The sequence below is a fragment of the Haliotis rubra genome, unplaced genomic scaffold, assembly GCF_003918875.1.
Source record: "Haliotis rubra isolate DU_JTF1 unplaced genomic scaffold, ASM391887v1 Scf24, whole genome shotgun sequence".
NCBI lineage: Eukaryota > Metazoa > Mollusca > Gastropoda > Lepetellida > Haliotidae > Haliotis > Haliotis rubra.
The window spans coordinates 2,463,428-2,488,758 of record NW_025766447.1 but is presented as its reverse complement, the minus strand read 5'-3'; the positions used below and the strand labels follow the sequence as shown (position 1 = coordinate 2,488,758).

Sequence of the window (25,331 nt, the reverse complement as noted above, 5' to 3'; positions counted from 1 at the left end):
ACACAAGCAGAAGGTGCACGTCACTGTGACACTGATTATCTGTACAATAATAAAAACAAGCAGAAGGTGCACGTCACTGTGACACTGATTATCTGTACAATGATAAAAACAAGCAGAAGGTGCACGTCACTGTGACACTGATTTTCTGTACAATGATAAAAACAAGCAGAAGGTGCACGTCACTGTGACACTGATTATCTGTACAATAATAAACACAAGCAGAAGGTGCACGTCACTGTGACACTGATAATCTGTACAATGATGAAAACAAGCAGAAGGTGCGCGCCAATGTGACACTGATTATCTGTACAATGATAAACACAAGCAGAAGGTGCACGTCACTCTGACACTGATTATCTGTACAATAATAAAAACAAGCAGAAGGTGCACGTCACTGTGACACTGATTATCTGTACAATGATAAACACAAGCAGAAGGTGCACGCCAATGTGACACTGATTATCTGTACAATGATAAAAACAAGCAGAAGGTGCACGTCACTGTGACACTGATTATCTGTACAATAATAAAAACAAGCAGAAGGTGCACGTCACTGTGACACTGATTTTCTGTACAATGATAAAAACAAGCAGAAGGTGCACGTCACTGTGACACTGATTATCTGTACAATAATAAAAACAAGCAGAAGGTGCACGTCACTGTGACACTGATTATCTGTACAATGATAAAAACAAGCAGAAGGTGCACGTCACTGTGACACTGATTATCTGTACAATAATAAACACAAGCAGAAGGTGCACGTCACTGTGACACTGATAATCTGTACAATGATAAAAACAAGCAGAAGGTGCACGTCACTGTGACACTGATTATCTGTACAATGATAAAAACAAGCAGAAGGTGCACGTCACTGTGACACTGTCTATCTGTGGAATAGTCGCAGTCTTACATTAACTGTCTGTAAAGTATGCATGGGATATGCGTCAATGGACTCTCGTTAATATAATCATCACAAGCGAATCTGTCAAGACTGTATATGCTCTGAGTGTTCTGAATATTTAAAAATGTCCTTAGACATAAAATATCTCCTTTCACTGCGCTCCCAAACCTTGCACTCTACATGCACTCGGTCGGGATTTAAGATAACAGAAACGTAACAAGTCTCGCTCTGCCGATTCAGAAACATCTGTCATATGTACACCAATCGTCTCAAAAAATAATTCATGTTCTCCAAATGTTAGAGAAGTGATCTGACTAAAAACCGATTTAGCTGCAGTAAAGTTGTTTGAGCGAGGAGTCTGTCTGGACGATCTCACTTATTTCAACAATTCGTATCACGTAATCCTATTTCAACGAGAAAACTGTACGAAGTTTCAGCCCACGTGGACAGTGTATACAATGTATAGCTGGTCCACGCAGGACACTTTACGGCATATAATACCACGCTACGAGAGCAGTCGCTGACAACTTGGGTTTGTTAGTGTGAACATCCGGGACCTATTCTAGGTGTTTGGAAGGGCTCTGTCTGCCACGGCTTATGTAAGACGACGTCAACTATACAGCACAGGTAGATCTTCTCTCTACTTATAGCATAACAGACATTTTATAATAGCAAGACGTACCTCATATATAATGTCAGCCGTTTTATTTTTGCGTCTACTTTGATTCAAAAGTATTAAGGTTAATCTGTATAATCAGATCTGTCTGTCTGTCTGTATTACATTATTTTGTTTGTTTATGTATGTATATGATAGTGTGTGTATGATGTGTGTGTGTGTGTGCGTGTGTGCGTGTGTGTGTGTGTGCGTGTGTGTGCATGTGTGTACATGTGTATGTGCGTGTGTATGTGCGTGCGTGTGTGTGTGTGTGTGTGTGTGTGTGTGTGTGCGTGTGTGTGCGTGCGTGTATAGAATAGTGTGCCTTTCCGTGTTTATGTGTTTAAGCACTACACAGTGCTATTATGATAAAGTTATAACATGAAATGACGATTCAATACTAGCAAGAAACTAAGTGATATCCTTATGTTAGGTGACAGAAATAATAATTAAGGAGTGGATGCGTTGGGTTTAAGTCGATCTGATTTTTTGTTTATTTTATGTCACTGTTAAAAAAATGCATATCACTTCCTGGTATATAATTAATATATCAAATTCACAATTCAATCTATAAAGTAATAAAGTGATTAGATTCCGTTGAACGTCTTACATACATATTAATATAGAAGGTTTCCTGTGATCTGAGGAGAATACTGACAGCTATTACGCAGGTTAAATCTGCTACCGCGCGTAACAGTGGCGATGCTCTATATAAATAACACGCTTACTAAGTACGATTAATCAGAAATAGAGACGTTTAACAGGAAAGGGAGAATACTTCATAACCAGATAGCAGAACTAGAAAAACTTTTATAACCCACGTCGATATAGATCATTGGATGGATGCATTGATGACATCAGTCATGACGCGAGTAGCACTTTCATTTTAATTACCGATAGACTTTGCTGTAGGACATGTTCGACTTTGTTTATAGAAAGATTTCTTATGATTTTCATAGCTTGAGTGCCTTACAATTCCTGTACACGTGCCCAAGAACGTCATCTATTCAGATTGATATGCCCGACACGCAGTGGTGTAGCTTTTTCAAGTAGGTACTACAGAGCAATAGGTACCATGACTGCAGCCATAGGACTGACTAGGGTGTGGAGCTCCAATAGGACTGCAGCCATAGGACTGTAGGGTGTGGAGCTCCGGGTTGTCATCACGTCAGGGAGCCACACCTTTCCTATAGTGCTGTAGATACGAGTATCCTCTTACACCAGTGATAAAATTTGATTTATGTTTACTGTATAGATGAAGACTAACCGGGTCCAGTGACCGGGTACGACCGGGCACATTGACGGGGTGCATTTACCTGCTCCTTGAGCCGATACACTGACCAGGCTCATTGACCAGGTCCATTATTGACCGTCAATATATACGGAAAAGTTATATTTATTCGGTGTTTGGTTATTTTATTACAACTGTTCCCCCAAAGAAGCTGATGACTAAAATGGCGCGACCTGTACAAAACGAACTCTGGTAATTTTGTCTGACATCAGTTACATATCATCTCAAATTTGACACGTGAATAAAGATGCCTTTTTAGTTCTGGCCACTGAGAACGTGAGTCGATTCCGAGATGGTACTCAGCCAAAGTATTGTAATAAGAGAACATATATGTTACTGAAAAGTGTAATCCCACAATGTGACAATATTAAGTATGACACATAAAATTACGATCTCCGAGTACATGAATACCATGGGTAGCACAGCGCGGAATTATATCGCACGGAGACACTCATCACGGCCTATAAAGAGCGCTATAAACAGGTATAAGTCTATGTGGATATGCAGATACATTTATTCCAAGAAGTGAATAATTCCCGTAACTGACTTCAACGTGCGCCAATTAAACAGCGGTGTTTAGAGTCACGTGATCGTGTTTAATATTCATGAACTGGAGTCAACCGTCAAACTCTCGAGGGAATCAAGTATATATTCAATACAATAAACGATGGTTCATATATTTAGAACCGTCAATTAGAATACATGAATCACAGGTTATAACACTCGCTCAGACTGTGAAGTTGTTTGAACTTTCAAATGTTCGGGTTCTATCGCGGTCCCACAAAACAATTCATTTGTTCGTTGTGGAGAATTAGCTTAAGTTTGACAGGGCAACATTTTGAATTAACGTTTTATTATAGAGACTAATGGTTGTTAGTAAATAGCAAGGTTTCTAATAATATTGCTCCTAAAGAGTATATATGTAACATACGCTAACAAACGTGATGTCGTTCGCGTGTTCACTGTGAAAACAAGAACCTTTTGGTGTATGTAAATGTTTATTTGGAATAAATATTATCCGAGGAGAAAACTCGGGTTCATATATTTTCACGTGTTGAGCAATTGCTAACCGGACCCAAGTTCGGAGACCGGAGACAGGATTTCATACGTCACTCGATTTCTTGGATTCTAACTCCGGAAGACTTCGGCAATATCCGCCCCGCTAGGTCCGGGATGACCTGGAAACGAAGCACGGCCTGACGGGAGCGTTCTATTCACGGACTATTTGTTCGCGGCTTGAGACTACTTGACTGTGTGATGCGTCATTGTGTCTGTAGGTTGTTAACGGGATAAGGGATTGTTTTGCTTTTGATTACAGGTAAAATCCCAGGTGCCCCGGAGATGAAGGACCACAGGTACCTTCTACTAGAGATGATGCTTGGTGTGTGGATATGTTGCAGTTTTCTTTTCTTTCAAGGTAAGAAGAATTGAGTTATAACATCTCGGTTTATCCTCCCTGTCCCTATTTGGTGACCGGTTGTGTGCTTCAGCAACAAGTGGGCATTAGAACCCGCCCCGTGTTCTGTGATCCTTTAGTTCAGTATGAATGGGGATGATAGCGTTAGTAACACGTCACCTAAGATCGTTACGTCGCCGTTTTAATCCCCGTCTTAAGAATAAAAAAACCTACTGTCGCTCACTGTTTATAAACATTGTCAATATTTAATTGTTATTTGTATATTGATTGCTTCCTTTTTGCAATAATTGAAGAGTGCACCATGGCTCGATGAACACTTCACAAGTTACATAAATAAATATTGGAATGAATTTCTGAGATTTGGAAACATATATCTTATTGATTTGCTTCCTGTGTTTTCGTTCTATATATGTCATCTGACCCATTGTGTGCTGTCATTCTTTGCAATCCATGCTCCTTTCATATATCAGTTGCTTTCGTGTTATAAATGCTCTTGTCGAGTGATCTTAATAAATTCATAAGCTCTTTCCGATGATCTGTATCTATTTTCTCAATTTATATCGATGGTCTTTTCGTGTCGTCTATATCGATTAATATGTTTTCTCCAAATTGGAAATATATGCCACCACTTAGGGTTATGTATTTCGTATAGTATGTATATTCTTCTGTGTCATACATGTTACCCTCGGGTAAGAAATAGAAATGCGTGTTTCTACATGTGATAAAAATGTTAAATACGTGTTTCCACGTGCCGTATAATTGTTATCTCTATATAAAATAGGTGTTACCGTTTGTGATATAAATGTTATCCCCATTGCAAATATGTGTTCCCCTTGTGATATATGTGTTATCCCACTGTGAAATACTTGTTTCTGCGTGTAATATCAATGTTATCTCCATGTGAAATACATGTTTCCTCGTGTGATATGAGGGGCGGTGGGGTAGCCTAGTGGTTAAAGCGTTCGCTCGTCACGCCGAAGACCCGGGTTCGATTCCCCACCTGGGTACAATGTGTGAAGCCCATTTCTGGTGTCCCCCGCCGTGATATAGCTGGAATATGGTTAAAAGCGGCGTAAATCTGAACTCGCTCGCTCGTGTGATATGAATGTTATCCCCATGTGAAATACATGTTTCCTCGTGTGGTACACATTATTCTTATCCACAGGCACGAGCGGCGTAAATTTGGGCACCACTCAGAGGTTTGATGGGCTCTACAACAACCTCGGCAACCCCAGGGACGGGGGAACAAGTAAGTACAGGAATTCTTTCACCATGATTCACCTTCCAGTTGTAGGTTTAGAAGCAACCATAAAGTTGAAATTCAAATACCACGAAGATTATCCACTAGACATATAATATAGTACCCCCCGGCCGTAGAGCCAATAATACATCCAGGATATAAACAAGTATTTTAAGAGGTTTGTATTATATACATGTACATGGAACGAGTGCTGAAAGAAACACTAACGCGGAAGTCCGTTTAGGGAAAGTCCCTCTATACGTCCTCGCGTGTTTGTTGGGGGAGAGTGATAAATGCCTTGATAAACCGTCGTGATGTGAGGCGTGACTCGGTGCACAACTGCGTGCAACTGTATACCAGATAAGCTCCTTACGACATTCACATTACCCCCAGCCTGCAAAACCTCCACCTGTGATTGGCTCAAAAATTCACTTGTACTGACGAATGACAGAATAACGCTCGTCCTATCGGGAGAGTACATGTTCCAGTTGTGTCAGGTTCCTTTAATCATTTTCCAATAAAACATGGAGGGCAATTATGACCCGAACGTTATTGTTCATATCTCGTACGTTCTTACATTATTAACGTAACAAATCTCGCTTACGTCATCAATATGTGGAATACATCTGTGTAGAAGACTGTACGTTGAAAAAATATACAGCAAGTTTACGCAGCTGATGTCGAACCTGGATTTTAAGGGGACATACTGTTGCCATGGATATCAGTCTCCTGGTGTTTTGATATACTCATACACAAATGTTGATCAACTTGTTCATGATCATACTTAATGAACGGGTCGTACCCATAAAAGCGAATACACCCTCAAAAAAACAATATGTTTTAACCATCATTCGCTCCTATTCTTACTTCCTGAGTGAGTTTGAAAGGTAGTGATAAAAACAGCTGGAGGAGAATTATTTTGCATTGTCCTCAACTTAAAGGTTCATTAGAGTAAAATGGTAAAATGGTAAAAAAAACTTTAATCACAATTTTTTTTATACAATTCGAGAAGTGAAGTGAATGTCTTGCAGGACGAGTAGAAAATATTGTGTACTTGTGAAGGAGAGGTTGATATGATGGATTATAGCGACCCTGTGTTGTAATGTAACCGAAAGTTTCATTACAGAGTTTGTGCGCTGCTAACCAAACAATACTGAATAGACATTGTTGCCGACATAAACGTCTTGTAGGCCTGTCAGAGTTACCGGCCTTGGTAGGATACTCCACGTCACTCCTCCAACCACACACAGGTGTTATTTGCCTCCAACACTACTTCCGCGTCCTTGTTGCCGTTTATGGACGCGGCGCACCGAGTGTTTTTTTTCTCTCTAATCCACGTTAGTTGTGTTCCGAATGCACAAGTTGAAGTATCTGATCGCACTCGCTCGCTTTCATATTCAAGATCGGTTCTTCGTTGGCGTTGTGTACACAACCTGCTATGTCCGTATGGAAATATGTTTAACTGAGATCACAGACCAGTTACAAATATACATCTTTCTAGAATTAGACTATCAACAGGATGATTATGTGAATGGAATACATTCTAAAGTTGATATATAGATTGATATCTTAATTTCAAGGAATACATTTTTCAAAAGCCGTTTATGTCAGACAGTAGTGTTAGGAAAACATATTCTAATTTAAGATTTGAATACATGTGTTTAACAAATAAATAACCCTTCGTATCTGAACATTGGTTGTACAATGTATTTGACAAGATTATATTCTTTTCTGATAGTTAAGCAAGACAAATATATCCCCCGGCTTGTACAGTTTGCCATGGTTAGCTAATCAATTGATATTTAGTATGTCTAAATTTTGTTTTGGGTCCATGTAGTAATGTTATCAGTTTTATGTCCTTATTCTAAGAATAAACAATTGAACAGTCATCATTCATCACTATTTACGCTGGGCGTGTAGCATTCTGTTACAGTTTCTTTATCCTTAAATTATATCTGGTGTAACACGTGACCCTCTACTCCTGTCTGTGTATGCTAACAATGATGTATGGTATAAATAGACGAACATACAGCAAACTACGTTTATAACGAACAGACGGATATAACGAACGTTTTGTCCCTACTACTTGATGTATACCTTTTCTATGTGATAACCGTTGTTTATAGCACGTGTACATGATTGAGTTATTTAGTTGTGTAAAGCCAGATCCAGCAATGTTACAGCTACACGAAGGCAACCAGCATAGAGTGAGTGAATGGGTTTAGTTTTATGCCGCACTCAGCAATATTCCAGCTATATGGCGGCGGTCTGTACATAATCGAGTCTGGACCAGACAATCCAGTGATCAACAGCATGAGCATCGATCTACGCAACTGGGAACCGATGACATGTGTCAACCAAGTCAGCGTACCTGACCACCCGACCCCGTTAGTCGCCTCTTACGACAAGCCTGGGTTACTGAAGATCAGTCCTAACCCGGACCTTCACGGGTCGACCAGCATATAACCGAGACCGGACAGACTAGTGACTGGCATTATGATCAATATCCCACACAATTGACCACGTCACCAGGCAGAACATCGTCCCATTCAGTCCCCCAGCCAATGTTTCGGGAACCTAAATCTGTCCCCACACTAAAGTATGTATGTAACCAAGGCGCATGTCTGTACATGATAACAATGACGTGTGAGCTTTATGAGACGAGCAATATGTGTCGATCAACACCTCATTTCGCATAGTTCCGTTAGTCAGTGTTCCTAAGTGTAGATAAGAACCGCGTCACTTACAAATCCTTTTTGGTTTTGTTTATATACCTACACGTGGGTCTGCCACGTCAGTACGTACAATAAATGTTATACAAAAACATGATGCGCTCGTTTTTCTAATCCGCACAGTCTACCATTGAGCTTCTTAGGATTTGGCACGAATTCAATTATTTTTTTCAAACTCTACTGACGTATTATATAACTGGATCTGAAGATCCCGTATAAAAATCCAAATTACCGATTCAGCATTTTTTTCTGAGTGAGTGAGTGAGACAATGGAAGAAGTAGGTGATAATTATGTTCGCGGCAACTGGTACCAGGCGCGACTCGGGAAAGTCAACATTTGTAGATAAACATCAGATAATCACTAGGACATAACCCTAAGAGAAAATATAGGTGATATTAGGCTCGGCTTCTCATACGAACTGCATCACACATTGAGTGCTACCATCAGAGTGTCGACTTGATAGGGCTCTATATGTGCGACATGCCCCGGGGTATTGTGCGGGTATATTGGCTATTAGCTGAATAGAAACGAGCGAGATAGCCTACTTAATGTTAAAGAGGCGCTGACAGCCCTGTTAACTCCAGCCTCTGGCTTCATTATCGCGGTGTCAGTGAATATATCACAATAAACCACATAGAAAGGTATTATAAGCTGTTTAAGTAACCCCAATAACGGTATATGCATCAAGGATGACCACTGCAACATTTAAGAAAGATTTTCACATATATTCCTACTTAATGTGACATCGGTGATAATTAGTTGTAGCTACATTTTTATGCGGAATTATTTCTTTAAAAACGTCTTTGTCAAAATGTCGGCATACGTTGGTACTTGGATTCCTGACAATGTCCTCACATTTCACCGGGTGAAATCTTGTGTCATTGCTGATTTCACTGGTCCATTCATATAATTGTATCAGTTATCTTACCGTTTACACCCAATAAAATCTGTTTCTGGGGATCGTGACTGGGTATTTTTGTATGTTGAGGTATCGGGGGTTTGATCACATTCCTAGTATGTCGCGTGGGTATTATAGATAGTACGGTATTTTGAACAGTCTGCCCGAGGGTGTTGCCCGGTATAATCCGTGGAGTGTACCGAGATACTCTACTTAATGTTACAAACCCGCTTACAGCACTGTTATCTTAAGCCCACGGTTTCATTTTTGTAGACTCGGCGAATGCATGGCTTAATAATGCGCTGATAATGTGCTCTCAGCGTCTTAACAAAACCGATAACGGTATCTGTCGGGATACAGCTCGAATATTACAGAGAATGACGTAATATAACAGTGAAGTCACTCGATCCCTCACTAACTGAAGGTTGAATTCGCCAAAGTGAATTCGTAGAATCAGGAATGCTAAATACTATCAACTCTCAGCACAGGTTACTCATACAGAATTGGTACTTACTTTGTTCGTTTTGTTTTTAGAGGGGTGGAGGTGGGGTGAGGTGGGGTGTCATTCACATTGTACATGTTTCTCCATAAAAATCATAATCATCATATCACTCACTCACTCTCACTCACTCACTCACTCACTCACTCACACACACACACACACACACACACACACACACACACACACACACACACACACACACACACACACACACACACGCCATAAATTATGAACGGTCCCTTATACTTAAATTGAAAAAGAACTAATTCCCCATCTTATCATATGGAAATGCGACGCCATGGGACGGTCAGCTACAAATGTTTTTAAACCCTGTCGGCGTGAATTGTTGACAGTAACACATGGCATCCATGATGTGTTTCAGACCAGCCTCTGGCAAGGAACATCACATCCAGCTACCGCGACTTCACCTACATACCGTCTGGTCAGGAACGACCCAACCCTCGCTCCCTCAGCAACGATCTCTTCAAGGGGGACTCCGCCATCCCCTCCTTCTACAACAGGACGGCGCTGTTCGCTTTCTTTGGTAGGTGCATGGTTTCATGTGAGTGGTAGTTGTGATATCACATTCCTATGTCTATAGTTGTAGCTGTGTGCTCACATTCTACAGTGGGTATAGTACGTGGCAGCTGTGAGATCACATTCCTGTGTCTATAGTGGTAGTTGTGAGATCACATTCCTATGTCTAAAGTGTCAGCTGTGAGATCACATTCCCATGTCTATAGTGGCAGCTGTGAGATCACATTTCTATGTCTATAGTAGTAGTTGTGTGATCACAATTCCTATGTCTATATTGGTAGTTGTGTGATCACATTCCTATGTCTATAGTGGCAGCTGTGAGATCACATTCCTATATCTCTATAGTGGTAGTTGTGAGACCACATTCCTATGTCTATAGTAGTAGTTGTGTGATCACATTCCTATGTCTATAGTGGTAGTTGTGTGATCACATTCCTATGTCTATAGTGGCAGTTGTGTGATCACATTCCTATGTCTATAGTAGTAGTTGTGTGATCACATTCCTATGTCTATAGTAGTAGTTGTGTGATCACAACTCTATGTCTATAGTAGTAGTTGTGTGATCACATTCCTATGTCTATGGTGGCCGTTGTGTGATCACATTCCTCTGTGGGTATAGTGGTAGTTGTGTGATCACATTCCTCTGTGGGTATAGTTGTAGTTGTGAGATCACATTCCTCTGTGGCTATAGTTGTAGTTGTGAGATCACATTCCTCTGTTGGTATAGTTGTAGTTGTGATCACATCACATTGGTAGTTGTTGATCACATTCCTATGTCTATAGTGGTAGTTGTGTGATCACATTCCTATGTAGTTGTGTGATATAGTGGTAGTTGTGTGATCACATTCCTATGTCTATAGTGGTAGTTGTGTGATCACATTCCTCTGTCTATAGTGGTAGTTGTGTGATCACATTCCTCTGTGGGTATAGTTGTAGTTGTGAGATCACATTCCTCTGTGGGTATAGTTGTAGTTGTGTGATCACATTCCTATGGGTATAGTGGTAGTTGTGTGATCACATTCCTCTGTGGTAGTATAGTCTGGTAGTTGTGTGATCACATTTCCTATGTGGTATAGTTGTAGTTGTTGTGATCACATTCCTATGGGTATAGTTGTAGTTGTGTGATCACATTCCTCTGTGGGTATAGTGGTAGTTGTGTGATCACATTCCTCTGTGGGTATAGTTGTAGTTGTGTGATGATCACATTCCTCTGTTGTTGTATAGTTGTAGTTGTGTGATCACATTCCTATGTCTATAGTGGTAGTTGTGTGATCACATTCCTATGTCTATAGTGGTAGTTGTGTGATCACATTCCTCTGTGGGTATAGTGGTAGTTGTGTGATCACATTCCTCTGTGGGTATAGTTGTAGTTGTGAGATCACATTCCTCTGTGGGTATAGTTGTAGTTGTGAGATCACATTCCTCTGTGGGTATAGTGGTAGTTGTGAGATCACATTCCTATGTCTATAGTGGTAGTTGTGATCACATTCCTCTGTGGGTATATTAGTTGTGGTAGTTGTGTGATCACATTCCTCTATGGGTATAGTGGTAGTTGTGAGATCACATTCCCTGTGGGTATAGTTGTAGTTGTGAGATCACATTCCTCTGTGGGTATAGTTGTAGTTGTGTGATCACATTCCTAGTGTAGTTGGAGATATTCCTCTGTAGTTATTGTTGTAGTTGTGAGATCACATTCCTCTATTGGTATAGTGGTAGTTGTGTGATCACATTCCTCTGTCTATAGTTGTAGTTGTGTGATCACATTCCTCTGTGGGTATAGTTAGTAGTAGTTGTGAGATCACATTCCTGTGGGTATAGTGTAGTTGTGAGATCACATTCACATTCCTCTGTAGGTATAGTTGTAGTTGTGAGATCACATTCCTCTGTGGGTATAGTGGTAGTTGTTGATCACATTCCTCTGTGGGTATAGTTGTAGTTGTGAGATCACATTCCTCTGTGGTATAGTTGTAGTTGTGAGATCACATTCCTCTGTGGGTATAGTTGTAGTTGTGAGATCACATTCCTCTGTTGGTATAGTTGTAGTTGTGAGATCACATTCCTCTGTGGGTATAGTGGTAGTTGTGAGATCACATTCCTCTGTGGGTATAGTGGTAGTTGTGAGATCACATTCCTCTGTGGGTATAGTGGTAGTTGTGAGATCACATTCCTATGTCTATAGTGGTAGTTGTGAGATCACATTCCTATGTCTATAGTGGTAGTTGTGAGATCACATTCCTTTGTGGGTATAGTTGTAGTTGTGTGATCACATTCCTCTGTGGGTATAGTTGTAGTTCTGAGATCACATTCCTCTGTGGGTATAGTGGTAGTTGTGAGATCACATTCCTCTGTATAGTTGTAGTTGTGTGATCACATTCCTCTGTGGGTATAGTGGTAGTTGTCAGATCACATTCCTCTGTGGGTATGGTTGGTTGATGCCTGTGTGGGTATAGTGGCCGTTGTCAGATCACATTCCTCTGTGGGTATAGTTGTAGTTCTGAGATCACATTCCTCTGTGGGTATAGTGGCCGTTGTGAGATCTCATTCCTCTGTGGGTATAGTTGTAGTTGTGTGATCACATTCCTCTGTGGGTATAGTTGTAGTTGTGAGATCACATTCCTCTGTGGGTATGGTGGCCATTGTCAGATCACATTCCTCTGTGGGTATAGTTGTAGTTGTGAGATCACATTCCTCTGGGTATAGTTGTAGTTGTGTGGTCACATTCCTATCTCTATAGTGGTAGTTGTTGATCTCAATCCTATTTCTATAGTGACCGTTGTGTGATCACATTCCTCTGTGGGTATAGTGGTAGTTGTATGATCACATTCCTATGTCTATAGTGACCGTTGTGTGATCACATTCCTCAGTGGGTATAGTGGTAGTTGTGTGATCATATTCCTCTGTCTATAGTGACCGTTGTGTGATCACATTCCTCTGGGTATAGTTGTAGTTGTGTGATCACATTCCTATGTCTATAGTGACCGTTGTGTGATCACATTACTATATCTATAGTGGTAGTTGTGATCACATTCCTATGTCTATAGTGGTAGTTGTGTGATCACATTCCTATGTCTATAGTGGTAGTTGTGTGATCACATTCCTATGTCTATAGTGGTAGTTGTGTGATCACATTCCTATGTCTATAGTGGTAGTTGTGTGATCACATTCCTATGTCTATAGTGGTAGTTAGTTGTGATCACATTCCTATGTCTATAGTGGTAGTTGTGTGATCACATTCCTATGTCTATAGTGGTAGTTGTGTGATCACATTCCTATGTCTATAGTGGTAGTTGTGATCACATTCCTATGTCTATAGTGGTAGTTGTGTGATCACATTCCTATGTCTATAGTGGTAGTTGTGTGATCACATTCCTATGTCTATAGTGGTAGTTGTGTGATCACATTCCTATGTCCATAGTGGTAGTTGTGTGATCACATTCCTGTCCATAGTGGTAGTTGTGATCACATCCCTAAGTCTATAGTGGTAGTTGTATGATCACATTCCTATGTCCATAGTGGTAGTTGTGTGATCACATTCCTGTCCATAGTGGTAGTTGTGATCACATTCCTATGTCTATAGTGGTAGTTGTGTGATCACATTCCTATGTCTATAGTGGTAGTTGTGATCACATTCCTATGTCTATAGTGGTAGTTGTATGATCACATTCCTATGTCTATAGTGGTAGTTGTGTGATCACATTCCTATGTCTATAGTGGTAGTTGTGATCACATTCCTATGTGTATAGTGGTAGTTGTATGATCACATTCCTATGTCTATAGTGGTAGTTGTGATCACATTCCTATGTATATAGTGGTAGTTGTATGATCACATTCCTATGTCCATAGTGGTAGTTGTGTGATCACTTTCCTGTCCATAGTGGTAGTTGTGTGATCACATTCCTGTCCATAGTGGTAGTTGTGTGATCACATTCCTGTCCATAGTGGTAGTTGTGTGATCACATTCCTGTCCATAGTGGTAGTTGTGTGATCACATTCCTGTCCATAGTGGTAGTTGTGATCACATTCCTGTCTATAGTGGTAGTGGCTAAGATAGATGACTGATATGAACAGTGGATTAAGTTGGAATTGTTTTCTGACACAACTTGACACGTGATAAAGTATATTCATAAAATTTGTGTGCTTCGAATAAAAACGGCAGCTTACTTTGCCGTTAGGCTGAGTGATGAACCGTGTATCTTCATTGGCGTTTAATGATATGGATGTGGATGTAGTGTATGCTGCGCCTGTCATCCATAAACACGTTGACGTTTACAATACAGTGGGATTAACTCACCTTGTATAGAGGTGGGGGTGTCATACTGTCTACATGGTAGGAAGAGTTGGCCGTTCATAACCATATCCTGTCATGAATACCCACTTTTTATGGATAACAACTTCTTTTTCTTCTTTTTAAAAAAAAATTCTTTATACGACGTTTCCGAGCTAATTCTTGCTCCTTCATCAGATGAATGCTATCCATAAACGTGTCATGTATTCATGTTCGTCCAACTTCTAAAATACCTTTAAAAAATGTCATGTCCTGTCATGTGTGGGCTTGTAGGTGTAATGTACTCATTACGAAATGGCATACTGTGTGAACGTAATTGATTTCTTACACGTTATATCGTTATTAGGGGTGATTTTAATCTTTTTATGTATGTATGTGTCTGGGAGCCGAAGGGGGGAGAAAGTGCGTTTGGGGTGGAGGGGTGTAGATAGTGCTTGGCACGGAACATATTCACGATCAACGTCCCTCTCTTTGCGTCGTGTACAGCCAACACTGCACGTGATCCATGTCAGTTTTAAACAATCCAGCTTTGTCTCGAATCATGACTACTTACAGTGATGTGGGAAGCTGTCAATCGGTATAATTGACATTTTGAGTGACGAGGGAGAAGAAAGGTGCCTTTGATATACACCTAATTATTCTTTATAGGCTTTGATAGCATTTTTCCTGTCAACAATTAATCGCCGCCGAACCTACATTGTTTGAATAAGAAACTGTAGACCTAATAATTGAAAACAAGAGATTTTTTAAACGAACAATTAAACGGATAGACTGCATTGTCTGACGTCAGTGATGATAGATTATACTATTGTGAAACAATTTCAACCAGGACATTGCGATATGTGATACGACACGTTGTATACGTCTCCGTTTTCCCGGTTACAGTGTGTTAAAAATATCATTGGTGTAACTAGTGTTTGTGGAGTTCAAGTCTCACGCACTCACTCACTCTCCAGTTTCAGCGAATACAACAGTTGTAAAACAAACATATATGTTACTTGTTCTTACAGGTCAGCTTGTACAGCGAGAGATCTCGGACACCGACGACGTCACTTGTCCAGTCGAGATCATTGAAGTACCCGTCCCGCGCGGTGACCCCGACTTTGACCCCGATAGCAAGGGAGATAAGTCCATGCCTTATGAGCGGATTGCCTATGCTCGAAATTCAGGCCATTCGCCTAACAACCCACGAAAACAGGTTCGATACAACTTAACCCTGTCTTGGTCTCACTGCTCATTAAATGAAAATATATTCGATATACTTTGATATGCCCTTACACCTGTGATGTATTAGAAATTGATGCAGTCGGATGATGTATGGTAATGAAACCCTATGGATACATGTATACTCCCCCGACGGGCTAGTAATAAAAAACAAATCCATCGACACGTGTTATAATTGAGGTGATGCTATGAACATTACTTGGTGAATGGAATTTAGCGCATCGTCTTCTTCATCATCATCATCATCATCATCATCATCATCATCATCATCATCATTATCATCATCATTTTTCCTATAATTAATATCCCTGTTATATAATGGGAGTATACCTAAGTCTTAGCGCTGAGATCGTTATACACAACTATCTCTAGTCATGATTCTTCCCTCTGCAGATCAACAAGGCGTCCAGCTATATCGACGGCAGCTTCGTGTACGGCAGTTCCGTGGTCCGCACCGGCTACCTCCGAGAGCACGACTCCGGCAAGCTGGCTTGCCAGGACAACTGGGGACGCTACCCGAAACTAAACGACATCCGACTTCCCTTCAAGATGTACCCCGACTGCCATCAGAAGATGATCAATCCCGAGGAACTGTGGAGTAAGTGCTGATGGCGGGGTCAAACTGAGATCCCATGGCCACTTTGGCACTGGACCGGTTATGGTTTCGGGTGACATCTCTATGACTAGGTCAACCCAACTCCATATTGCGCAAGAACGGGTTACTAGACATATTATAGCAACAACACACTGACACCCTTTGTTGCCCGTTTGCAAGGCGTGGTGGTCGACGTTCATCTTTCCGAACGAAAAACCGTGCACGAATCACCACCAGCAACACACCATCCACACAGTGTCATGGTCAGCAATGTGCCAAGGTTTTTACCCCAGTGAACATGTCGTGACCATGATGGGGAGGCGTGTGTGTTCACAGCACAGGCTGCCGACCTCGTTGACTGAACTTGGCCATGCGCTACCAGAGGAGTGAGACCGACTCCCTCAAATCACCACTGAGAACCTCATAGTTTCCTTAGTCGAGTGAATCAATGCACGACAAGTCGTGTAGGTATTACGCTCTACATTAAATATCGTTAATTTAGAAATCCCACTTCTTTCCTTTCAATGGTCATTTAAGATTGTTGGCGACCACAAAATCCACTGTCATTCTTCACAAGCGCATGTGCTTCCAATTCGTTATATTATATGATCATAATGAAGATATTTTAAGAAACTAATATTTTTTACATATTTTTAAATTTAAGTGTTACACGTTTTCTTCCAACACCGTTCTGTATTAAATTCAGTCTTTGATCATTTTGGAGTTTTTAATGGGTTTTTTAAGTACATTTTTTAACAATGGCCTTTTTCTTACTAAAGGTCACGAGCAAGAAACATTGTGCTTGGTTACTGAACAGAAAATATTTCTGGAAGGCAGTTCAGTACTTCTGGTGATTAGTACAAAACATATGGTACCGAAGCCTCGATATTAAACGATACATTATTTCCATTTTTCCAGGACTCGGTGACACCCATGTGTACGAAAATCCCGGAATTCTCGCCCTTGGCGTGCTGTTTTTCCGTTACCATAACTACCGTGCTGACCATATAAGGAAATACCATCCCAACATGTCCTCAGATGAGATCTTCGAGCGTTCCCGGAGATGGGTGATTGCCTCCCTTCAGGTAATACTTGACCCTAATAACTGTAGCTGCTTGCAGTCAAGGTGCCAACCACCCGCCCCACTGTTTCCCGACTTGCATCTTAACTTCCTTGAATCACGAATACTAACCAAGACGTATCTCAAAGCACATGTCAAAATTCCCTGTCCAAAGGCAGAATCACATACCTACAAAAACTAGAGATAAATGAAATTACTGAAAAAATAAGCTATGTGAAGGAACGTTTTACCTACGCCACCGTCGCTTTTTTGTTTTGTTTTTGGTTTCGTTTTGTTTGGTAGGGTTTTTTCACGATAATTGTGTCCACAATATCCTCTCAGAAGACTGCTGAATCCAGCGGCCTCTGTACCTAACCTATCACTGGCAGCCCGTCACCTCCCATCCGTTGTGTCACTCAGGCAGTTTCCAATTACAATAGATGTAAACGATGTTAACATCGCAATAACCGTGTCTGACACTGACTACAACTACATATAGTTGTTATAGACGGGTCCGTAAGTGTTCGTTGTACTTCCAGAAAGTCATCATATACGACTGGCTGCCGATGTTGCTGAACACGTCTATCCCAGACTATACAGGTAATGAGTTTCATAATACCCATAACACACCTGCAATCACCATCATAGTGTACCAGTAGTAACTTTCAGAATACATTGAATATTCAGGTTATATAATCAAAGATCGCCTGCAATAGCGCATCCACTATATACCTGCATGAAACAAAATGACACAGGGAACATAAAGTATTTAATGAATTAATTTAATGAATGAAGTTTTAATGAATGAGTGAGTTGATTTATGCTGCATTGAACAATATTCCAATCCATCGAAACTTGTCAGCCTACTGTGTGAACCCTACGAGCATGAGTATGGATCTAACAAACCTAGACTGAATTGGGATTCAAACACACTACCACTGTACTCTGGTTTTACCGGGGAAAGGAATTGCGTCGCTTAAAATGATGTTGTTTTAGCATGTAAAAATGTATTTTGTACGTCGTGTGTACTGTATGTCTGTATTTTGACCTAGGTTACCGGCCGACAGTGCAGAGCAGAGTTACAGACCTGTTTGATGCCACCGCCATCAGATACATCGACACTCTGATTCCGTCGGGGATCCGTCAGCGGTGAGAATACTGTCTACCTCACCTACCCATTCAGTACTCCAGCCTTACCTTCTCTTTCCGTAAACACGCCATTACATCTCATTCTCTTTGCTTTTAGTGCAACGATTAATGACATTTATGTTTGTGTTTCAGGACGGACAAGTGCGAGCTCCTGAACACACATCGACTGTGCAACACATACTGGAACGCTAAGGTAGGAGTTGATGGCTATTTTCAAAGGTTTTCTAAGCTGAATCCGGTCCCCAGAAAACAAACTACAAACTTAAGTGTTTTTTTTTATAGGCATTTGAAGTTGAAGTTGGTGAAGCAAAAATGAGGCATACAACTTCATGGATGACAACTTCTTGTTTATTGCACAGAGAAACATTTCGAAAGAGATTCTTATAAGCTTGGGTCCAATGTGTGAGGCCCATTTCTGGTGTGCCCCGCCGTGATACTGCTGGAATATTGCTAAAAGCGGCGTAAAACTATACTCACTCACTCACTTATCAAATACATCACCATCGAATAAGCATTTCTCTTTTGTTTCATTGTAGCCAACATTCAATAAGGCCATGTTTTGTGCGACTCTCTGTCACTGTCTTAAATGAATGCCTATGTCGCCGTGTTCGTGCCTTCCAGGCCTGGGATGCTTTGTGTATATTGCCGTGTTCGTGCAATTGAGCCAGGGATGTTTTGTATATATCGCACAGCTGTGTTCGTCTCTGTAATGTATTTTATCACTGTTTCAGGATGTATTGTTTGGCAGTATGAAGGGGACAGAGGAGACGCTGCTAGGACTGGCCTCCCAGCAGGCAGAGGGAGAGGACCGCATTATCGTCGAGGACCTCAGAAGTGGGTGGCGCATCCTTTTGTAGCTGTAGTCGTGCCGACTATTTTAGTGTTTGCTCCTAGAAAATCGTATCATTCAACCCTTTAAAGAATCAAATTAGGATCATCTTCTGTACTGTATATCACGAAACATATATATCTGCTCCTCTAACAGGCAAGTTCTACGGCCCTCTGTTCTACTCCCGCCACGACAGCGTGGTTCTCAACATCATGAAAGGTCGCGACTACGGCCTCCCCGACTACAACACCGCCCGACGGGAGATGGGTCTGGACACCATCGCATCCTGGGCGGACATCAACCCATGGCTAAACGCCACGGAACCCGAGGTAATCAGTGTTCTCAGACAGCCATCCACCCTGCAGGTGCCCGTCACAACAACCTCACACCTTACGAACCATCACGTCTAACTATGATCATGAGGTACACTATGATCATAGGGTACGGATGACCCTCTACAAGGCACCGAAGGTTCGCCCCGTAGTCGTGCCAGAAGCTGAGGATTGCCTTAACATTGCTGGAATATTGCACACTTTGCCAATCGTTTTAGATTATACTACTGATAACGACTCCATGGTCCAATTGAAGGAGCGTCTGCCATGTCTGGAAACAAGGGGGTCAATGGTTCGATCCATGGCGTCACACTAAAATATGTTAATGGCTGGTACTTATTTTATCCTACCTCGCGCATGGTGTGAAGTGAATTGAACAAGGAGTGTCAGTATTCAGTATTCTATGTCTGTGTTCGAGTCCATGTTAAACTGGGAATGGTACTTCGGTGTGTAGGTTCTACACACACAAAGAGACGCGCGCACACATAAACATTAACATTTGATTTTGTTTTATTGACGTGTCACAGCAAGGCATCACAAAGGCCGTCGGGATGAATCTGTGCTTGCTGCATACGGTCATCAGGAATCAACCTGTGCCACCCTCCATCGTTTCGTTTTGTTCATTTGTGTCCATTTTCTGGGCCATGCTATTCCCTCTTCCACAAAGCTATCATGGCGCTACGACTGTGTGATAGCGTATAGACGCGCTGAGACGCTTAGTGCTAAGTGTAAGGTTACTTGTGATGCGCTGTGACTGTCACGTACGATTTACACTTGTAGGTAATAGAGCGCATGCGCGTCCTCCACAACGACAACCTTGATAATATCGACATCTACGTCGGCGGGATGATGGAGACGACGCCGCGGGGGCCTGGGGAGCTGTTCTCCCTCATCATCATGGACCAGTTCCTGAGACTGCGAGATGGAGACAGGTTCTGGTTCGAGAACAGGAACAACGGGTGAGTGAGGCGGACACTTGTCGAGGACCTTATAATGCAACCATGGGGGCCACTGTATGCCAGTTTTAACAGTAAACCAGAGAAATACAGAAACTGAAGTAGAACTAAAACCTCTCCAAACAGGCGCTCGACTAAAGACAGACAGCAGGTATCATGCTAGTATCTTGTGGGTGTATTGGAATGTCTGTCAGTGTATCCCACTGTCAAATTGGTGTTACTTTTCTGGGGTTTAGGGTGAATATCATCTCCATTTGAAAATTGTATATGTCTATTTCAGAATCTTCTCCGACGAGGAGGTCGCCGAGATCATGTCCATCACTATGTACGACATCATCGTCAACACCACTAAGATAATGGAGGACGAAATCCAGCAGGACGTCTTCACCTTCTCAGACAGTTAGTACAAAATCACTGCCTGCAAACACATAACTACATACAGACAGTACCCGCTGTAAACACATGTAGACACGTGCATACACAGACAGTCACTGGGGATATTCTAGTACATACATTAGTTTTACATTACAGGTATTTATACCGTGTACTTTCCTTATAATATATGTCAGTCTAGAAGATATGTTTTGAGCAGTTATGTAATTGCATTGTGAAGTTTCAAGTTCAAGACATTTCCGGAGTTTTGCACAAAGCAATTAGTGTATGCTGTCACAACTCTAGTCAGTTTCAGCAACATCATAAGTGTAGTTGTGTGTCATGTCTATAACGGAACATTGTATTTCAGATGACCCCTGCCCTGTGCTCACATTGTTGAACTCCAGCATGCTCGGCGCCTGTCCTGCGCACAAGGGCTACAACTTCTTCACCGGAAGTGAAATACCTTACATCATCATCTGGACCTGTATAGGAGTTATACCACTAGGTGACGTCATATGTTCCATATTTAGGCTCAGCATTGAATGCCTCGATTTCCCAGTGCGTTGTATCTCTCAATTTCCATTATATCTGGCGTAGCTGCCATATAGGCAAAAAGGCAATTGCCTACACATAATTTTGTAATTTTTTTATTAAAAACAGGAAATTATAAATTTGAAAGAAAAATGTTACAGGTGAATGTATTTCAACATGCTGAAAGCATGGATATGTACGTATAAATTATAATAATTGCATTCTAAACGTTTTGCCTACACATAATAATTGGCTCAGATACGACCCCTGATCTCTTAATATGAACAATACCCGAGACAAGAGTTTCATTTTGAGTCCGATTCAAATAGCAAGATCAAGTGCTAGAATTGATTTGTGCGAGGCTACAGATAGGGCCGATAATAATGGAGACGTTTCTTCCGAAACGAAGGTAATGCTGCTGATATGTCCAGGGTATTATACAAAATGGAAAAGACATATAATTCTGTTGATTTTCTACAGTAATATGCCTATATATGGACCCTCTATCGCCATGTAAACATTGCGAATGTGTTTGATCAAATATATGGTCTCAGCGTAAGAGCAAACCCAATATGCGGTACCTGTAACAGACCTTGGAGAATTACATATAAAAAGTGAATATTCCAGCAAAACAGTACTTTCATCACAAACCTGTTCTGACCTGAGTCATCCCTATGTCTACAGCATGCATTCTTGTGGCCTATGTTCTGGCAAAGTGCAAGAAATGGCGTCACCTGAAGAGGGTCAAGGACGCTAGGGAGGAGAAGGAGAGGAAGAGGATCCTGCGGCGTACCCTGTCGTCCAGTGTGTCAGGTACGTCAAGCAGACACGTCAGGGACCACTTCATTATCAGTGCTTAACTTTTTGCAATGATTTTGTTCACAAAAAATAACCACGATGAAACTTTTGGACCACTACAAAAAATATGTTTAACTTCGGAATATATTTCAAAATCAGCGTAAGGGGTGCTTAAGTTCTACGTTTGGAGAGTTACAGTTATTCAGCAGAGAGAGGCTTCCAAGAAGTCCTCAAACAAGTTCCTGCTCAGAAAACTGAAAGAGAAAAAGAAAATGACCTTCCGGAGAAATAATATTTTGTTATGGCTCAAAGATGTTATTAACTTTGTGTGTTTATTTCTTTTTTATGAGTAGTCAGTTTTAACCTAGTTTGTATTTTGGTAGACTAATCGTGTTAGTCTGATTAGAGTATCTTTACGTGTTGTTCTGATGTTTTAGAGGGTGTATTTTATTCTTTGAGACATCATACATCATGTTTTTCATTATTTTGTTTACAGATGAAACAAAAAGTAATTTCAGCTTATTTTGTGCACAATACACGTTCTATAACAAACAAGTAACTTTTTCACACACACATATGGATGTATATCAATTAAAACGTTACCATTTTTATTCAGCACCTAACATACACATTAATATTTCATACACCACATGCACAGTATTTAGTTAAACAAGATCATACCTTATAATAAGGTCACAAGAGAGCCGTTCCTCCAGGCATAATACTGGAATACTCACATCATACTTAATACTCACGATAACTTGATTATGACGTCACTGATAAATTGAAAAAGGCGTTTTCATAAACAACACTGATTTTTACCATAACACTGCCTGGCATTACGCTGCAAATTCTGTAGACGAGTCTGCTGTGTGAGGCGTTGACAACGGATGCACCGTTGTCGGTTTGGTGTGGCCTATTTGTAGTCCCCGTTCTTGCAATTGCTGCTTTTCATATACAGCACCGTGTCGCTGATCCAACAAAACTTGCTTTCAGTCGACAGTATTTCGCTTTGCACCGTCAGTATTTGAAGTGAAAGTGGTTATCCAGACTTGCTTCATGTATTTGTGTTGTATGATAAACAGTACCTGATACAAGGCTAAACGCTTAAGAATCTTCAAAATGAATTAACATTTCATATCAGTCATTAATCAGTGTTTTGAGATGACGCCGCTATGAATAAATGTAACATATTTCATTATTAAAAAAATATCAATTAGTTTTCTATCCTTGATTGTTTTTCACTATTTTACTGAAGTGGCGTACAAAAGAAAGCCTTTTGGAAACATGTACATAATGATTGTAACTTCTACTTTGCTTTTTGGAAAATAACCCGCAAAAATTTTTTGTATTTTTTGTTGTACGTCAGTTTATAACTGGAATATAAGCATATATCTTGTTTTGGTTTTGTTGTTTTTTGTCGCACGTGTCTGAAGGTGGAATCGATCTCTACCTTGTTCATCCATTGTATGAGGTAAAACATTATGACGTCATATATTAGTGACGGACATTTGTATTAGTGATGTTTCTTCGTTGGGCTGATGTTTCACATATTTCACTCATAATTGTTGTATGTACTAGCCTTCTCGGAATTCAGGTGTTATGTGACACACGTGGACATACCGACATTGGCACCGATTTGGGGGATGTGTTCAAGTGAAGTTCCACTTCCGAACCATTCCTTGCTACGTGTAATACCCAATTAGAATAGATCTTGTGTGTTGCAGAGAGCAGTATCATATAGGTAAATTCCTTGATGAAGTAGACCCGTGAAGATCCTGGTTAGAATTGATCTTCAGTAACCCATGCTTGTCATAAGAGGCGACTAACGGGGATCGGGTGGTCAGGCTCGCTGACTTGGTTGACACATTTTCATCGTATCCCAGTTGCGTAGATAGATGATCATGCTGTTGGTCACTGGATTGTCTGGTACAGACTCGATTATTTACCGCCGCCATATAGCTGGAAGATTGCTGAGTGCGGCGTAAAACTAAACTCACTCACTCCTATGATGAAGTACACCCATGCAATAATGCCATATCCTGTGTATAGTTCACGAGACTCAGGAGTGGTGCGGGAAGGATGCGGCCGGACGCTGTGTGGAGCTCCATCTTACTTCCAAGGAAACGCTGGAGGTGTTTAGCACGGAGGGGACACATCTCAGGACCATCAAGCTCCTCAAGATGAGCATCATCAACATCAGCATCAGCAACAACAGGGGCGCAACGTCTTCATGATCCATGTACCCAAAGAATACGACTTGGTAAGAAAACGCATTCAAATTAATACCAGATATGTTATACCCCGTCAAGTGTGTAAACGTCAGATATACAATGCCGACCGGTAATTCCGCGCACATAAGCACATCGATCGCAACACGGCAACTAACGTCTCTTATTTTTTGTGGTTTACGTGACTAAACATGCTGGTATGCATCATATTTACCTAGAAATATAAGTTTTATTGACGACTATAAGATTTTAACGTTGCATTATGCCATACGGTTGACGTTCTGACGACATCGCTTGCTGTCCGGTAACTCTGCGCAGCAACTGATGCGCATAACATCCAGCTGGAGATCCGAAGTATGGAAGCGTATTAGGGCCAGATTATTTTCAAAAATCACTTCATCAATGTAAGGAAGAGTGTTTAATATTAAATCCAATTATGAATAATGAAGAAAAAGGTTTAAAAGTGCGATAAAAAACTAATTTTCATAAAACTGTCAATTTATCTGTCAGTTACTGTTATTTACTTACATTTAGTGATTAAAAGCCAGTCCCTTGTAGAAATGCCCCGATATCAAGCGTAAATGTGGTAGCAGACGATGTTTACCTTGATACGGAAGTACGCTATTGCAGCTGCGCAGAATTACCGGACTCGCTTGTATCATACCTCGCCGCGTATGTACATGACTACAGTATTAATTATGAGACAAGAGTCTCAAGTCTCAAATGCCCCTGCCAATACACTATCATATCACGGAAAGACGGGAAGCTCCGTAATTCACTGCAGAGTTGCGT

At 41.0% G+C, this 25,331-nt stretch overlaps 1 protein-coding gene across 1 annotated transcript in view; it reads left to right on the top strand.

The window, feature by feature from the left end:
* The first annotated feature begins 4,037 nt into the window (after positions 1–4,037).
* Positions 4,038–25,331, top strand: part of LOC124278674 (dual oxidase 2-like) — a 35,765-nt gene continuing 14,471 nt past the window's right edge. Inside the window, 18 exon segments of the mRNA XM_046714445.1 lie at positions 4,038–4,264; positions 5,430–5,513; positions 10,020–10,181; positions 15,470–15,657; positions 16,077–16,281; positions 17,197–17,363; positions 17,878–17,938; positions 18,391–18,487; positions 18,620–18,680; positions 19,219–19,321; positions 19,473–19,645; positions 20,429–20,607; positions 20,885–21,003; positions 21,347–21,484; positions 22,195–22,323; positions 22,805–22,816; positions 24,361–24,522; positions 24,525–24,571. Coding sequence (XP_046570401.1) covers positions 4,189–4,264; positions 5,430–5,513; positions 10,020–10,181; positions 15,470–15,657; positions 16,077–16,281; positions 17,197–17,363; positions 17,878–17,938; positions 18,391–18,487; positions 18,620–18,680; positions 19,219–19,321; positions 19,473–19,645; positions 20,429–20,607; positions 20,885–21,003; positions 21,347–21,484; positions 22,195–22,323; positions 22,805–22,816; positions 24,361–24,522; positions 24,525–24,571 — 2,163 coding nt within the window. The 5' untranslated portion in view covers positions 4,038–4,188.